Raw genomic sequence first — 19,115 nt, forward strand, 5'->3', positions numbered from 1 at the left:
ACAGTACTTCAGTTTTCAAAGTGGTTAGCGCTTCACTGCTTCCTGGATGTACAACAAAGACGTGTTTGCCGATGATGAAAAACACACACAAAAAAACAAAACAAAAGACAAGTTGCCGAACAACTACCAGAGTGTCAAAGGTTTTGTGCTAATCATTAGCGTGGCCATGCGTCTTGTTGTCCTGTACACATGAGTTAAAGAGAAGGATCCACAGACGAGTCTGATTGTGAAAAAAGTGAACAACGTATGTCATTTGGGTGACTTTTGGCTTCGTGTTTAATTTGAAATCCTGAGGATTTTTCAGTTGCAGCAGAAGCAGCTGATGATACATCACCAGATTATTCTGTGCGGACATCAACAGGACACAGTTTCTTTTCCTCAAAAAAGGTGGCAGCGCGTCCAGCAGCATCACAGAACAGCCAGCGGCCAGGAGACGTGCGGTCAGAGCGGCGCTGGGTGTGTGTTGTTGTTTTTTTTTTTTGTTGTATCTGTGGACTAGATGAGTAATTGTCTCCCCGGCTCTGTCTGAGGATCATCCTTGGCTGCCGCAGGAAGACAGACTGTCGTACAGAGAGTCGCTGAGGGACTCCGGGGTCTCAAGGACCTGAGGGCGGCTCGGGGACAGGGCTTCCTCCGGCCTCTCCCTCAGCAGCTCCAGCCCGGACTCCCGGCTCATCTCGGGGACGCTGGGAGTGCGGCTCTTTCCCCTGCGGCTCATCCCCGTCTGGGCAGGGACCGGCAAGCTGCCTGGGTCAACTATCCGACTGGAGGAGGGACCGCTGGCCTTCGTGCTCTGAGGAGGAGGAGGAGGAAAGAGTTTAGGTCATATTGCCCACATTTGTGAGCTGTGTATACGCATTTATAGTTTTAGAATATGTGCGTCATCGCGGTCCAGGTCCTGCAGCCTAGTGGTGTGGCTGACTGGCAGAGCATACAGTCTATTCCTTCTATTTCTAATGCCTCAAATGTACGTATCTTTATTACGGAAGAGCGTGTGGACATTGACTCACACAACTGGATTAAAACAAGAGGATTTTGTGGTCACTCAGAGATCTGAAAAGAAAAAAACAAGTGCTAGAGCAGCAGCAGTCCATCTGTGAATCTTTAATATTCAGCTGATTAATAATTTCTAAGTGAGTGACCCAGATAATTCCTTTTCACATTCTCCTGCCCGCGCAGTTTCTTACACAACATCGCCCAAAAATGGCTGTAAAATTATACTTCTGAAAGTCAAATTGAGTGAAGCCTAAGCCTAAGTGAGCAACTTAGTAAATACCGGATCATTTTGAAGAATTTTTGAGCAGTGCACTGCATACATGCTCTTTTGCCGAAAAATAAAATAAAAAGAATCTTCGTGTTCTTAAAGGGATAGCTTCAGTTTGAAGTGTGACGCCACACAAACACAGCCTTAATCTCGCTGAAATCATGGCTGTCAGCAGGAACACAAGGGCAAAAAAACAACAAAGTCTTTAGCCACTTAACAAAAGGCTCGCCTGATAAAATCTAGGCCAGCTTATCTCTATAATGATTTAAGAACGTGTTGTTCACTTCATCCTGCTATAAGACAGTCTTCTACGACTGATGTTTGTGTCACATATTTATTTAGCATTAGCATGCTACTATTTTACGGCTAACTTGGCGAACCTGTAAGCTAGCGAGGCTACGGGACCGTATCTATGTTCCCCGGGTCCTATGTTCCCCGGGTCCTATGTTCCCCGGGTCCTATGTTCCCCGGGTCCTATGTTCCCCGGGTCCTATGTTCCCCGGGTCCTATGTTCCCCGGGTCCTATGTTCCCCGGGTCCTATGTTCCCCTCTTTGTATGTGACCGGGGAACATAGGACCCTTTCTCTAACCCTAATCCTAACCCTACCCTTTTTCAAAAAAAAGGGTCCTATGTTCCCCTGTCACATATAAAGTGGTCCTTTTTTGGGAAAAAGGGGGAACATAGGACCCGGGGAACATAGGTACGACCCCGAGGCTACGATAAGCATTAGCGTAGCTCGCTGTTTCGTGACCGTGAGCCACGATGGAATCCCTTTCACAAGGCGTATTTGATTTGCGTTGTGCCTAATGAGGTTGCACAGTGTTTGTATTATGTTAGCCTTTATGTTCCTTATCGTGCATCACCATAACTGAAGAATCTTCTTCAGCTCCCACTACAGCAATACATACATACTTCCTACGGGCACTGCACTAGTCGATAAAATAACAGTGGTTGTCGATCCACTGCTGCCTCCTTTATTACTTTCAAATGTGTATATTTTGATTTTCCTCAATGACACAAGCTCACCAAAGGAGGCAGCAGTGGACAAGCAGACCCTGTGTCCTCACTGCAGGATTATGACTGTAAAGTAAAATAGGGTGAATTCAAATATTTTTTAATTGCTTTATCAAAAATATGGTGTTAACTTTACTAAATACATATATGTGAGTGAAAGTAAGCGCTAATAAGTACAAACTAATGAGTGATTGACCTAATGTTTCAGGGTTGACTTTTTACGACAGGACAGTGAACGCATCACGCAGGAGATTTTTAGAGCCATCCGAGATGGACGTTGTCCTTCTTGTGCCCTCAAAAATAAACCGCAACGGATGGATTATGTAAATAGTAATCAGCGGAAGCGGAACTGATGGTCGTTAATGGTGAGACTGACATTTTATTAGAACTCGTAAGCGCTGGTGATTGCACATCACACACTTTAATGAATGAGATAAGACCAAAGCAGCATCCCTACCCCTCTGAACGGTGATCCAAAGGACACGGTCTCCTCCTCTTCCTCCTCTACTGCCAGGTAAACCTCTGCAGGTCCTGCTGGAGTCTTGAGGTTGGGGAAGGTCCAAGTCTTTGTGCGAGGAGAGAACATGTTCGCTCCATGAGCTTCTTTGTCTGCACATGAAGAGATAAACACGAGTTATTGCTTCATGGATGATCGTATCAGTCAGTTGGTCCAGCCTGAACTATTGAGGCTGGTTATACTGATAACTGAAGGTCTTAAGTGAATGCAAAGCATTTAAAAACTTTCCAAGACCTCCAATAAAAGGTCCAATATGCAACACTAGTCGTCACAGCTGAGCACAACTCAGACCAAAACAAAAGCCATTGTGCCAGTTAATGCCAGTAACCTATCAGCCCCATTCTTGCCTGTTACCATTAAAAACAGATGCGACTCCTGCTCTGAGTCATTTTGGAGCCATTATTAACCTCTCTGTTATCTCTCTCCTTGTCTGAAGCCTTTTTAGGGCAAACAATAACCTTTTTTGGGGGGGCAGAAAAGCTGCCTGATTTCTGCCACTACGCGTCGTTTTGCTGTCTATTGCTGTGTTTAAGCGGAACATGTAATAATAACATTGTATACAGACATCCAGAACTCTGACCTTGGAGAAAACAGAAATAGGGTAAACTGTCATGAATATGATACGGGAGAGTTTCCACATGGAGTGCTCTCATAAACACGGTAAACACCCTGATTTAGTTCAGTACTTTACTATACTGTTCATTTATTGTTTGCTAAAGAATATTTCATAATGCAGGTTTACAAGCCCAGCATGCAACTTCTACTGCTCTCTCAGTCAAAAACAAAAAACAAAAGAGCAATTTTGATGAGGGTTGGGATTCAGAGCGGGATCACGGGGATATGGATGCCATGGAACAGCGATGAGTCCTCGTGATCCATGAATAACAAATATACACAAAAAAGAGACACAGAAAAAGTACACGACTCAACAGAGTATATAACATTAGTCCTGCCAGTTTCAGATTTCGAAGTGTTCCAAACAACCTGACTTCTTCATGCTGTTATAATGTGTAAGCTTTTGGAAGTTAGTTGGCACCTTCGCGGATGACGCTGGCCGAGTTTCTTCCCTCCAGTATGGAGCCACCGTACTGTATCGTGGGAATCAGCTGTTTGTGCTGAGCATAGCACTCCTCCTGCGTGGTCAGCTCTCTGTCCAGGGTGCGGGCTCGTCTCCCGGCTCTCCCCGGCGAGCCTGACGAGTGGTGCTCGGAGCCGGCTCTCATCTTTGACAGGCCCCGTCCCGTTGCGCTGCTGCTGCTGCAGTCGGGCAGAGGGAACGTGCCAATACCGCTGTCCAGTGTGTACGTGGAAGCGCCAGAGCCTGCGGTGGAGAGAAACGAGAGAGAGAGAAATACAGTGAATGAGCAATGTGGAAAACACAGACATGAATTAAGCAATGAAATGCTCACATCACTTAGGAAACACACACACACACTAAAAAGGCACAAAGCAACAGTCAGAATAGATTAATTCTTCAGCATCAGATTAGACAGGAAATTATTTCCCTCAGGGGCGTAGTCTAGTTTGTTTACCTTAATTATGTCCCCACAGTATGGAACAGTATGTTGTGCTTAATGTGCACAGCTTAATCAAGCTAAGGCCTTAGTCTGACTAAGACAGGCAATCGGACAACTTGCAGAGTCAGAGTGTAGATGTGGAGGAGAAAATTGATTTATTGGCCATGTACGACTCCCTAACCTTCAGTAGGTGGCGCTGTATCACTCTACAAGCTAGTGTGTACTGAATCAGTTTCCTGTTGATCTTTACGTCACAGAAAAACAAACGGTGAGATGGATCGCGCTGCGGTTCTGTATGTTTGGTACGTGCTGCGCATGTTAACCGTGATACAAATTAAAAATGGAGCATGGCTCTTGCGGTTGTTGTTTTATCCTAAGAAAGAAGCGGCCGCCGTATGATTTCCAGCAACAGTGCTAGTTATTATGTTGTCTCCTTCTACTTCCAGGTCAAAGGAGTACATTTTGTTGCACGCACAGAACACCAAGTCCAACCCCAGTCCGACTTAGCGTATACATGCAGGAGTAATCGGACTATGAATTATCCAGGACATGTTAGTCCGACTAAGACTAGCTGGATTTTAGTGTGTTTACATGACAAGAAAACCGAATTATTGTCTTAGTCTGACTAAAATTGGACTTTTAACGTGCATGTAAACTCACTGAGTATTTATAAAACTTTTGTCGTGTCAGATTTGCAGCACTTAGATCTGTACTTCAGTACATATTGAAATACCACAGTGTCAATATGACTAAATCACTAACTTCAACTCTCCTTACCTGCAAAGTGCTGAGCGTGAACTGGATCTGCGAGGTTTTCATCTGATGTGATTTTTCCAATTCTGTCCGATCCCTGCATGAGAGAACGACAGAGCAGCATTAAGACAATGAAAAAACGACGAGTTTGATGCATCACATGAAAGAGAGCGGTGTTTTTCTCAGCGTCTTATTATTTTCTGCAAACACATACCTTCTCCATGTCGTCACGACTGCTGGTGTGACTGATGACATCGCTCTGCTGAGTAAACACTGGTTTCGAGGTCTTGCAGTCAAATGAAAGCCGGCGCTGGGGAACGCTGATCATTTCCTTCCCGTCGACTCTGCCATCATAAAAAAAAAAAAAAACATCACACATAAATAACAATATAATAATAATCCATACAAAACATAGTGATATTTTCCCATCTTAAACCCCACTGTTACTCTTTAGCCCAGTTTTTTTATTTTACGCTTTTTTATTGTACGACTTATTTGATATATCTCTGATGTATGCAAAATACAGATTATGGGAAATAAGAAAAAACACCATTGAAATATGCCATAGAATCAAAATGTTAATTTCACCAATTTTTTGGCACAAAAAAGGAATTACAAGGCCTTTTTTGTAGACCTAACAACAACAGCAGAAATTGTGTGTCAAAAGCTGTTGCTGTGATCTGCGTATCCCAGAATGATCTGTAAATATATGAGTGGGTCACGACTCAAGTATTTCAAATCAGCGTGTCATTTGTCAAGGTTGTGTGATGCGTCTGGCACAGGACAAAATAAACTCCAAGTAGTGCTACGTCTGCATTATATATCATATCTGTAACAAGGTAAATACAATACCACTGACTGTATATCAGTCAGGGGTTGCTACAACAGTTCATTTAATGTTTTGATCATCAGCTGCAGATGAGACTGGCATGTAGAGGCAAAGGTGTGTATTCAATGTTTTCTGTTGAACAGCCTCCAAAAGAAGATCTCATATGCTATCCATTAATAAAATTGAGTAAAAAAGTAAGTGTATTTCCTACTCCTTTAAAGCTCCATGTTTCAGAATCCACTCACTCACCTGTTTAGCAGCTGTTGCATGAAGTTGTCGGAGCGTGCTCCTCTGTACATGACAGCCAGCTGTCCCTGAGCTTGGTCCATCACCACCTCACAGGAGTGACCGCGGCCTGACCGCTCCACATAGGCCCTCTCCTCCTCCAGAGCCCTCCTCAGACCCTCTGCCTTCTCCATCAGCGTTGAGATGTTCAGACCTTCCACGCCTTCTTTACACCGAGTGGCCATTTTCACAGAGTCCCTCCCCACCGAGGGGATGTTTATCTTCCACTCCTTCTTCTCGTCCTTTGATTTGGTCGCGTCCGTCTTCCGGCTCAGCGCAGGCAGCTTACTCTTCTTCAGGCCGAACCAGCTTGCGATGCCATTGGAGGATTTCTGCTTGACCTCGGTGGCCTGCCCTCCTCTGTCCTGCTCCTGAAGCTTCAGCATGTTCTCCTCAATTCCTTTCATCACCTTCTGCTCGATGGCAGATTGTGGGCTGGGCACTGGCTGCACGGGCTTCTCCCCCTCACATGTTGGAGGTCTCGGAGGAGGAGGCGGAAGGCTGTCTCCATACATTGGATTCTTTTTCCCTTTCCCACTGATCTTGGTCCTCTCTTCTGATTTTGACGAGTAACGTGGGGCCTCTGTGGGCTTCAACCCTCTGTGGACAGACGGGCCTTGGCAAGGTTTAGACGGAGACTTTGGAGGGATTTTGTTCGGGCTGCTGTGACTGTGAGAACCAGGTTTAACATTATAGGCCAGATTCAAGGAGCCAGGACACTTGATGTTGTTGCGTAGCACCTGTGGAGCATCTGTGTTGGGGGACGGCAGACCTATTTTACTCTTGGAGCCTTCGGGCTTCATCACACACAGTTCTTGTTTCACCACTGCTGCAGGAGACTGAGATTTGATCACCTGATCATACAGCTGAGTTGACCCAGGATATTTCAAACCACCACTGACAATTTTAGGTTTACCGTCTAGAGAGTCTGTGTGTTTTGAGTGTCTCGGCTCCTCTTTCGGGAGCTCCATGGGCCTCTCCACTGTCTTACTCTTTTCTTCCACAAAGGTACCATCATTTGCCGAGTCGACTGGTCTGAGACCGACCTGTAAATCCTCAGAGCTCCTCAGTTTACCCAATGCAGCCAGCCTGTCTTTGAAAGCGTGGTGACCGGAGTCAGTCTGGGATCTCGCTGCACTACTCACAGGTCTCTTGGGGATTGAAGAGGAGTCGCTCCTTCTGACAGGAGGCGGAGGTGGAGGCTGAGCGACCCCAGAGCTCTGCACGGTGCCCTCCCTTACGTCAGTCTCCTGTTTCTCTGTGTTTCTGCCTTGAGCTGCTTTAGTGAGGACGGATGACTTGGGCAGGCTGTGATGGTTGACCCACACTGGACTGTCTGAATCCTCTTCATCATCTGATGTGGACTCTGATGCAGAGGAGGACGACTGCTTTCGTTGAGGAGGAGGATTCAGGGCACTTTCTGGAAGTGATTTAACGAGCTTCCTGTCGCCGATGCTCGCTTTTGTTTGCGATGGAAGCGTAGTTCTTTTCTCCAGGCCCTGGGCGGGTTCCTCTGGTCTAGAGTTAGTAGACATTTCACAGACATTTTCATAATGAGGAACCCTCTGGGATACTTTGGGCGAGGAAGAGGACGTGGAGGAGGAAGCAGCCATCTTTGAGCCAGCACTGACTTTAGGTGCAGAGAGGCTGCTGTAGCTTATTTCCTTAGCGGGCGCAGAGCAGATGTCTTCAGGCTGTGGAGGGGACGTTGGTGCCGAGTGCGTGGCGGGGTAGGACTCAGACCTGGCAGGCGGTGGAGGGGGCTGCCTGCACCGCTCTGTGGTGGTGGCTCTTCGCGTGGGAACAGGCGAGTGGTAGACCTCGTAGTTGTTGGTGCGACACGGGATCCTGGAGCTGCGTGTGAGCTGGGGGCTCAGGCGCACAGGAGAGGTCGAAGGCTGAGACTTCTCCCCAATTGAGGGGATTTTTAAAAACTTGAGCAGTTTGGACGGGGAGTTGATGGCGGCGGCTTTGACGTCACTGAGGCAGGAGGGGCTGGGACTGACAGAGGCACCGGCTCTCACAGAGGACGCCTCCTCCTCCGCGTTGTCTGTCTCTGGGACGGATGAGGAGTCATTTGAACTGTCGTTGACAGACGAGAGCGCCGAGGCATTGTGAACACTGTCACTCGTTTCCATGTCAAGGAGGGAGATTTCGTTCACAGAAGTGGGCAGGTGGGTCGTGGCACAGAAGCCAGTGAGCTCTTCAGTGGCACTGGCCTTGAGACAACTCTCTGTGGAACGATCCTGTTCCTGCTCCACTAACATCACCTCCGCACTCTGATCAGCTGCTTCTGTAACTGATGAGTGGGCAGTGGCGCCTGCTGGTTGCTGGTGGGCTTCATTCTTGGTACACTGTTTAGACAAGGGGACAGACTTACTGTGACATTCACTCGTAGCAGCTGCAGGAACCACATGGCTCTGGGTGGCTTTCGAAGGGCTACAGACGTGGTTGCATGGCTTCGGGGGACTCTCCGGACTCTTCTTGCAGTGCAAACAGCAGGTGTTCGCTGCCTCGCACTTCGCCACGCCGTCGCCGTTGACATGGTGGTGCGTGTCAGCGTCCGAGCAGGAGCAGCGGCAGTGTGTGTGGTGGGATTTGCACTGTAACGGAAGAGGGTCTGCAGTGGCCAGAACAGCCTCCGTGGACATGAGCACCTGGCTGTAGTCGCAGAAAGACAAGCTGGTGGTGGACGGGTGGAACTTCAGAGGGTCCGTCTCCTCCATCTTGCGCAGGACCTCCAGGATGTGTGCTTTCTTCTTGAAGAAGGGGGACAGCGCCTCCATGGAGGCGGCGGGGCCACGAGGGCCCGGGGAGGCGTGTTGTGTGCGGTAGCCATTTCCCTGTGGACAGAAAAAAAAAAGATCTTTATCAACAAAACAATTCCCTGCTGACGCTTTAGTGAAACCCAAACAATTTAGTTCATCAAGTGCATGCGTACAGGAAGTGAGTGCAGGAGAGATTACCAACAAGGTCTTTTTTTTTTACAACACAATAGTGGGGAACTGCGTAAATGTCAGAGGATGTTGTGATGTCTCACCCACCCACATAATCCAACAGTTTCATTGGTAATGTTTGCTAAATCTTTGCTTCTTAGCCGTGTAATAATCACCTTGGCTTGTGCTTCAGTCTGTGCAGGCTCCACCTGCTTGGCAGAGTCATTGTGCAGCTGTGCATTGTAGTCTGGGAGGGGTCCTGCGTGGACCTGTAACAAGAGATTCATTGGAAAATTTAACATGACACCGTATACACGACAAGGTTATTGTATACACAGACAACCAGGAGCTATATTGTCACAGCAGCATATGCTGGAACAATATAGAGCAGAGGTGAAAAGCCTGCGGAAACCATTACTGGCTCAGCGGTGTTTGAAAGAGCGAGGCTGAAGAAATTAGCAGCTCCATCAGCTCATAAAAATCACTGAGACACACTCACAGTGGTCCTCGGAGCATGTAAAGCCTTGTTCACGCAACACAAATTCCAGCACGATCATCTGCTCGCAGATGGGTTTTGCAACCCTCAGCTGTGTAAAACACTTAAAGGCATAGCCTGCAACAACCTGACTTTAAATGTGGTCCATCTCGACACACCCCAGCCAATCAGAGAGCAGGACAGGGTGACGCAGACAAAACCAATACAAATACAAACCGTCTCATAATTACAGTTATACATAGTGTCGAAATACAACAGGAGGTTATTGGAGAGAGAAGACCGAGAAGGAATCTAAAAAACATGGCTGAAATCACAGACCGCACTGCTGCAATGAAAGCTCAGAGGATCAACCTTAAGACTTGATTAAACCTGGTTTGACGCATCATTCTAGGGTCGAACGATTTTGAATAAATATAATTAATTATGATTATTTTTGACAGGAATTGTGATTGCGATATGATTTGCGTTGTCAGAGGGAATATCAATGTTTACACAATTATTCTCAGTTTCATTTGAAAAACAACAAGTCATTACTATGAGAAACAGAGAAACACAGTCAATATTTGATTAAGACAATAATTAATTAACGAAAGTAATATTTTAACACACATTTAGGCTTTATGAGATTTGAAAAATGTAGTAGGCCATATTGCGATTTTGATAAAATTTCGCTCAATTGTTCAGCCTGTGATTAATTTATCAAACACATATTGTGGATATGGCTGGTTTACCTATTCCAAATAACATAGGATGTACAGTAAATAATTTATATTTTGAATTCAATTGTGATAATTTATCATCTTTACAAAGTGGGTCTCAATGTTAAAAGTTTGCCGGTGTGACCCTCTTTTGCGGTCACTCGTGTATTATGATCTCACAGCAGCGACTCCGGATCACATGACGGCACATTGTGTAGTGTGTGATAATCACACAGTGATAATCCATCCCTGACAGCTGTGTAATGTGAACTTGGCTTCAGGGCAAATCCTTACATGTATGACGCCATGTTTCACTTTCATCAATCTCTTATAACTTCTGGTTTTCATGGCACCGAAAGGCAGCAGAGGACGGTGTGTTTACCTGATAGTGAGCAGCGGGGTGGTTGGGCAGTTTCTGTTGGAAAAGCTCACAAAGTGCTCGGTTCTGTCTCTCCAGGTCAAACACCAGCATCTTCAGCTTGATGCACTCCTCTCGCAGATCCTGCTCAGTAACAGATGAGATAAATAAATAAATTAATACATAAGTGAGATAAATAACATCATAACAAGAAAGAAATAACATCTGTAGCCATGTTACCTTTTGATTAAGCAGAGCTTGGACCACGTGGTTGGCCACCTGAAGACATAAGAGAGAATCTTATGGAAAAATGATAATGGTTTGTCTCTTCAATCTAAAAGTAATCAAAAAGCTAAAGGAAATTAAGTGTTGGATGGAAAAAAATGTTTTAGTTTTAGTAAATTAGCAACATTCATCAAGTTTCTGACAACATAAATGTGTATTTGTAATAACTGGCCAATTAATAAATAATAATCTGCTAGTGCTGATCACTAACAATGACAAACACTAGCCTCTAGTTCCAGTTATTGTTAGTTTCCAGATTAAAACATGGTGCTCACCTCATCCAGGCATCTCTCATACGCCTCCCTCTGACTCTCATTTGCCAAAATCAGAGCAGAATTCTCAGCCTGTGATGAAAAGGCAAAAAAAACAACAACACATAAACATAGTTTAAGACATACTCATACAACAACTGTGTGCCTGTGTCATGTTGTGTTGAGTTGATTTTCTGTATCCAGCCCACAAGGGCAAAGGAAAACCCAAATACAGCTGCAGTGGTGAAACATAATGATCTGATGCAGTTTTATCATGAGCATATTCTATCATTGTTGTGTCTGGTGCAGTGTGTTCTTGATTATCTTGTGTCTGTCTATTGTCTGTGACACTGGGTCATGCTGTACACACATAAAGGTTAAGCAAATAAAATGTGTAGCACGAAAAATGACAATAAGATGATAAAGAGGCTTAATCTTCAATGTCAGTCTTTTCTCAGATCAAATCCTTAAATGAATACTGAGCTGATTAGTCATAATATTTTAAATATACAATGCACAACCATTAACACTTTAACATTTCAGCCTCAAAATGTCTGTCTGGCCTTTTTTTGCTTATTGTTCCCAGAAAATATCCCGTGAGTGCTTTTGCCTGTTATTTACAATTTACTTTTAAAATTTAGTTAATACAAAATACACTAATACACTATTTTAATTTACGTTAAAATAGTGTATTAACAATAAAATGCAGGTTTTATTGATAAAAAAAAAAACACTGGAGCTGTACATGAATCCCAGATTTTGTGTGTAAATAACATTTGTTTGAGTCTTTGTCTCAATGTTTAAAAACAGGAAAAATGTAAACTTTGCACAGGCGATTTTTCTAACTCTATCCTCTCTGATGACGCCAATTCACCGGCTTCCTGCAACAGCGCGAAGAGTGAAATTCTCGTAATAACCACATATTGGCTTTGACTTCCAACTTCTCAGCTTTCAGAAACTGCTGGAATTATTCCGATGGGACAAACCGTCGCATAATTACAGTTATACGAAGTGTCGTCTGCAATGCGCTCGGTGTGATTAAAGGGTTAATTATAAACAAATGTCCATTAGATTCAAGTCATCGTCAAATGAGTTCACACGATACTGATTAAGTCTATCAGCTAAAGTGTTAAGTGTCTCACAAAAGTCATACTCCATTAGCTGCACTTCATTTTGCTCATTAGCAATTTGAATTCAAACATGTTTTTTTTGTGGTTTTCCTCACCTCGAGCTCTCTCAGCCGGTCCATGAGCTCGCTGCTGTTGTCCTCCAGGTAGGACTCCACGTCTGCTTCCTCGCCCTCCTCGTCCGTGCCAAAGTCCTCATCACACATTCTCTGTTCTGTCTCATCAGACATTGTTCTCATCTGCAACAGAGGAAGTGAAACCGTTCACGTCGCAGTCGCAGTCGTCGTCTCAGTGGCACAAACAACTAACTGCTGCTTATTATAGGACATTTTTCTTTTGTTAGTCACAAGCCATTATCCTCTGAGCAAAGATTATGCAGCACGTTTTTTAAATTAAAAAAATCATCATCAATCAATCAAAAAGGTTTTACAGCGCATTTGAGGAACAACAGGTAACTAAAGAGCCTGAGATAAGGTTTAAAGGAAGGAGGAAGTGAGTTTGTGGATATGGATATGATAAAGTCAGAGACTCTACACAGTCATGCTGATGGTTGTTCACATCCGTATGTTGGCCCTGTGATGGACTGTCAATTTGTCCACGGTGTACCGCACGCTTTGCTCTGTGTCAGCTGGGATAAAGTGGCAGAGGAGTGAGTGAGTGCGTGAGCTAAGCATGTAAATATTGCTCTAAATTAAAGGTCTCATCTTATGCCCTATTTCTACAAGTTAACCTATTTCCCTGGTGTCCTAATGAACATGTCTGTGACATGCTTTGGTCAAAATACCTTAAGGATGAAGCACCACAGCAGTTCAATCACCCTGTCAAAACAGCCCTGTTCAGAACGCTCTGTTTAGTAGTATCTCTTTAAAAAAAAAGAAAGAAAAAAAAAGTGAAATGAAACTTATGAGACAGGAAATGACATCCGCCACAGAGGCTAATGGGAGCTAACAGCAGTTAGCATTTGGAAAAGTGATCATTTGCAGGCTCTAGCAGGCACATTGCCGTCATATATAACATGTATCCACTGGACAGATAAATCCTCTGAGGCTGGAAGTTTGTGTAGAACTCTGTGCTGCACTGTGGAGACAAGAATAGAACTTTTCTCTGACTTCCGCTTTTCAGATACCGTTGCCCTCACCAGCACTCTCACGTGTTTTACGGACAAAGCGGAGCTCTGCGAGACAACAATTCCAGGAATTTAGCGCATTGACGTAGCAATGCCACAAAAGGACCACAAAAACATGAGTGTGTCATCTTTTTTCTCACTTTGCCGACTGATAGGGCCTCCAGAGTCCCAAATATAAGAATTTAAAGTTGATTTTGCATAATATGGGACCTTTAAGGCTGTGTATTGGCAAGAATCCTGTGAAACGCTTACATAGCTTGACACTGATGTGTTCAAAAAGGTCTATTTTGAGAAAAAGTGTCATAGTAAATATAAAAAAAACACTTGTAGGTAACACTTTAGATTAGGGAACACATATTCACCATTAACCAGGTGCTTACTAACATATATATGTAGCATACGAGCCCTTTATTAGTAATCATTAAGCGCGTATTAACACCTTATTCTACATAACCTTATTCTACCTCTATTACGTCATGAATTAAGATTTTCCCTATATAAGGTGTTAATACATGCTTAATATTTACTAATAAATAGTATGATAGTTATATGCATGTTAGTTAGCACCTAGTTAAAGGTGAATAATTTAGAGTTTTCTTTATCTCGGGAGGAGAGTAGAAGAAGTATGAGGGCAGTGAAACAGCTGAGAATATTTCCCCGCTTCAAATGATGAATATTGTGTTACACCAGGAAATAAAGATATTTGAGTTTATTGATATTTTCTGCCACCCATACTCTAAACACAAGGTACAGGTGTACACCTTGAATGTCGCAGGAATTTAGTCATCATGAAGAAAGGTCACAGTATCCTACCAAAAACTTTGGATTTACTGTAAACCAAATAAAATTCCTCTGATCGATGCTCGCGCAGATGTGAAAAGGTTTTAAGCTTTTTCCCATTCTTACTCATCATGAAGCATCACAGAGGAAGCGTCTAATCATTTCCCTAACTCATGACAATGAGCCCAAACATGCGTCCTAAAAAAAAGGAGCCTTCGTTACAAGAACAAAAAGACCTGCAGCAAATTCTCTGACGCCCACATAACAACCAGATCATTACACCGAGGAGTCAGTGACGGATTTTGACAAAACTCGTTCTCTGCTGCTTCACAGGACCAAACCTTCTGTCTGAGAGGTGACAGCAGTGCTTATTACAACCACAGCACTGTGTCGTAACTCCATTCAAATAAATTTGTGTAACAGCATATCACAACACACACACACACCCAACATAGGACACACAAAGAGTTCACACAGTGCATTAACTGTTAGGTAGGATGTATGTCAACCATTAATGAGTCGTGACATGACTCTTTTAGCCCTGAAAGTTTGTCAGTGACTTAGTGAAGAGATGTTTTATCGCTTTATAAAAAACGTCAGACAATAGAGAAAACTGTTATTTTCCCAGAATTTAAAATCTTGTTTATAGCCTTAAAAAGACTCAGGAGCAATTATAGTCAGCACACAACTGTCTGTGGATAACAAAGAAATCAACAGATGGATTTACGCCTGCTTTGTGATAAGTATACCAGTTTTTATGAAACATGGCAACAAGGGCTGCAACAATTATTCTATGATTCTATTATTAATCGATTACTAAATAAACCGTCAACTATTTTGATAATCTACAGTGAGTGTTTTGGGTTTTTTTAAGAATCAAAACAAGCTTTTTTCAGCTCCTTAAATGTGAATATTTTCTGGTTTCTTTGCTCCATGTGCCAAAGAAATACTGACACCGATCATTTTTCAGCCTTTTCTGACATTTTATGGTTTATTGATTATGAAATAAAACCCCATTAGTTGCAGCTTTAGTGGCAACCATCTTTTATCTACACATTTGAGTGTTTGTAATTATACACCACACAAATAGGCTGTGTTAAAATATTGAAAGGATTAGGAAGTCTCCCTGTGCCTCAGAGCTAAATCTGCTCAACCCAGTCTTAACTCAGAGAATTTACAAATATTGTAGAGGAACACGATCATGCGCTGCGACAGCTTTTGGAACCCTCGCACATGACACACACACACAGATGCTGAGACGGCGTGATTTCTGGTGTGCACACCCTACAGTGGGTATACGAACCTGGCGTGAAGTGACATTTTCTCAAGTTTAATTTGAATTTAAATGTCCAATTCTATTAAAGGTGCATTATGTAATAAATCTAAAGCAACTGGCCATAAAATCCTCCTAATATGTCACAGAGACTCAAGAATAATGTTCATATAACAAACTGAACTCGCCAAAATCAACAATACAGCCAAAATATTTGCATTAAAAAAATATTTTGCAGACTGCAAATCATGTTTATGTTTTGAAATCATGTTTTGGCATGTGGCGCCACCTACTGCTGTCTACCAATCATTGCAGTCAGTAAAGTCTCAGCTGCCGAGCAACCACGGGTTGCCAGTTACGTCAGAAAACGAAACCTAAAAGACCTCGGTATTTTGAATTTGAATGTAGTAACCGTTTTTGGCCACATTCTTACATATGGCATCTTTAAAACTGACATTTCTAGATGTAATCAATAATAAAAACCTGTAAAAACATTCTGTCAACAGAGTGAACCTTTCAGTTATTGCTGTCAGAAGTGTCCACATCTCTACTGCTGGTCAATACTCAGTCCTCGAAAGAGCAGAGATAAAAAACAAAGCGACGTCTGCTTCACAACATCTGATGCTAACATTATTATTATTATTATTATAATCACTACACTCTGTTGATCTGAGCCGAGCCCCACTGAACAGCAGCAGGATCTGGTTTCAACACAAACAACCGCGCTACAGAGTATAGAGGAGCCACTACGATACACACAATCAATATCAGCCTGATACTGGATCAGATATCTGCAAAAGAGGTAAATAAAATGTGATATCAAGCACAAATAAGGCACCGTAAAGAGAGATGTTGCCGCCACCATCGTGTGACCAAGATGTGAGTAAGCATCAATAACAGCAAAGTTGTTGTTATAAGAGGTAAAAGACAACACGCCCAACTGAAGGTTTGTGACATCGGTATCGGACACAAAAAGAGACATCACGCTCGCCCCCGGCTGCAGAGCTTGTTGTTGACTCTGTAACGCAGTAGCTGCTGTGTATTAAGGATCAGAGAGCAGCCCCTAATCCGTTCATCCCACAACGTTTCAAATATACACACAACGGGCAGGATGTTAAGCCTTTGTGTCCATATTTCAACTTCCACACATTCACAGATCAAACCGCAGCTCCACGCTGAGCTCACAGGCTGCCCGAGACGGAGAGGGAGAGCGTGGGACACTGCAGTGCCGCTCTGCTGGGCATGGATCCAGATGTGCAGTGTGTGGGTCTATGTGTGTGCATGTGTGTGTTTGTGTGTGTGTGTGGGGGTGTGTGTGTGTGTGTGTGGAAGGGCCACAAGGGGGAGTAGGTGTGTTGTGATGTGTGATTCAACTGTCACATCTTAAGGAGTCATTAGAGCAGATGAGGTGGAGCTGGAGGCCAATCAGGGACCGGCACAGTTTCCAGCAGCGTTCGTTGAGAAGACACTGGCTGTTCATTCATTCATTCATTCATTCATTCATTCATTCATTCACTCACATGACCCTTCACCCTAAACCATAACCATAAAAACTAAACGCCTAAATCCAGCTCTTATTCTATCCTAAACATAATCCCATCCATTACCCTACATCTAGGTCTTAACCTTCCAACAGTGACATCAGCCAAGTTGTCCTCACAACCACAGACAGTCGCACGCAGAGCATCATGTTCGCATCTATCTGTCCTATTTGTGCATCTTTCATCAAGGTTAAGTTCTCGTTTAACTACTTTAGATGAGCTTCAGATTAACGCTTAAGTTTAACCAGCATTTAAAATTTTCATAAGAACTGTTTTATAGTACGAGAACAGTCTAACGCAGCTGTAAACAGACGTCAACAACTCAGAGGCTTTATGAGCAGATGACATAAATTGGAAGCAGTTGTAACTTTAAATAGATCTTCACAAGACAGACATTTTCAACGCACTGTCATTAATGATTGAACAAAAAACAAAAGGGAAATTGTGTCAGTAAATTAATTAAATAAGAGAGGTTGGATAAGGAATAATATTCTGGTGCGTTCATGTTATTTTGACTCATACAAGAGGATCAAATGTGTATTAATCCACGTACATGACACATCACAAGCATCCATCCACTCTCTACCGTTTTATCCTCCACATGAGGGTCACATGGGTGCTGTGCCAATCTCAGCTGACACAGGTAGATAGGCGTTTTTTTTTTTTACCCTGGACAGTTCCATCACTAGCATATTATCACAAATTTGAATCTGATATAGTCACAGCTATTTTTTCACACGTCCAGCAGTGACAGAGCGACACAGTGATTCATTCGGAGGCGTGTGTCTGAACATCTGGTGAGTTTAAGTCAAATGTTCTCTCGCCGCCCTCCTGAGGGACATATCTGGCCTCTGTGGCTGCTGCGTGCTTCACTATATGTTCACCAGGCAGTCTCGTAACGCATCTGTTTGCCTTTGTAGTGCCGAGCAGAAGTGTACAGTAGGTCTACCAGAGCTTTTGCTTTTTTTTTTTTAAATTTCCTTTTTTTGCTGGAGCAGCTGCAGCTTGGAAATTGCACTAAAAAAGTGAAGTACAGTGAAGGTGCAGCCTGTAAAACCAAAAGCATGAGCTCACAGATGCTAAAGAGCTCTGTGGAGTCCGCGGCGATAAATCTCTGCGGGTTCGTCACTACACGTGAACCCTTTTCACATGATCCATTGTTAGTATTAAAAAAAAAAATACTGATTATAGCAGCTTTAAAGGTTTATGTTCTCAGCGGGGATGAATGGGCACAGAGCCACGGGACAGGGATGTTAGAAAACGCTGAGAAAACAGACCAACGTAATGTCAGTTTAAAATATAGTACATCCATACGACTATGTTTTTACTTTTAAAAAAAACATGTTTTCAGACAAAAAAAGATCCACATCCACACGAGTGTTTTACCTTCAGACGTAATCTCAGTCTAAATGAGAGAAAATTCTAATCTTCAGCCAACTTTAAATTTAATTACTCACATGTTCTTATAACCAGACCTGGTGGACAATATTAACAGCCATAACTTAGGATAAAACACAACAACTAGGAGCATTTTCAAGGTTCCCTCACTAGATACCAAGGTTGCCAGGCATCTGGACTGGATACACTATCTCAAGGCTTACTAACTATATGTATCAGACCTGGCAGACAACTGTCTTCAATAACAGCTTTCAAATTAACTCATCACTAACTCCAGAGGTTCCATCATTGGTCGTCTCACGTGAATAATCAAACAGCTTTAACCGCGTAATCTCCATTTCTACTCGTCCAGACTAAAACACAGTGCAGCAGTTTTTTCAAAATAAAGAAAGAGCCGGCAATATTTTTCGAATATTTCTAAAATCCCCAGGTATGGAGTGGATGGCAGGTGTATCCAGAGGCACAGCTGATGTTGTGTGAAATGTGGATGTAGCCTTATTTATTAATGGGAAATACAAGTAATAACAAAAACGCAGAAAATGCAGACATTTCCCATTTAAACTGTAGCTGCAATAACTATTTAATCGACTGATTATTGAATGATTGACTAGATAAATAACTTGCACATAGATGTATGTTCTGTATATAATATATACAGAACATACA

General features: G+C 43.2%; 1 protein-coding gene across 1 annotated transcript in view; it reads right to left on the reverse strand.

Annotated features, from left to right (window-relative positions):
• Positions 1–532: 532 nt before the first annotated feature.
• Positions 533–19,115, reverse strand: part of ccnt1 (cyclin T1) — a gene marked incomplete at its 3' end in the record, with an annotated part of 64,009 nt that continues 45,426 nt past the window's right edge. Inside the window, exons 8-13 of the mRNA XM_083894445.1 lie at positions 6,145–8,230; positions 5,281–5,410; positions 5,091–5,163; positions 3,833–4,117; positions 2,737–2,888; positions 533–793 (exon numbers count right to left, since the gene is read on the reverse strand). Coding sequence (XP_083750571.1) covers positions 533–793; positions 2,737–2,888; positions 3,833–4,117; positions 5,091–5,163; positions 5,281–5,410; positions 6,145–8,230 — 2,987 coding nt within the window. The remainder of the gene's footprint in view (positions 794–2,736; positions 2,889–3,832; positions 4,118–5,090; positions 5,164–5,280; positions 5,411–6,144; positions 8,231–19,115) is intronic.

Source organism: Microchirus variegatus (assembly GCF_963457635.1).
Source record: "Microchirus variegatus genome assembly, chromosome: 9".
Lineage (NCBI taxonomy): Eukaryota > Metazoa > Chordata > Actinopteri > Pleuronectiformes > Soleidae > Microchirus > Microchirus variegatus.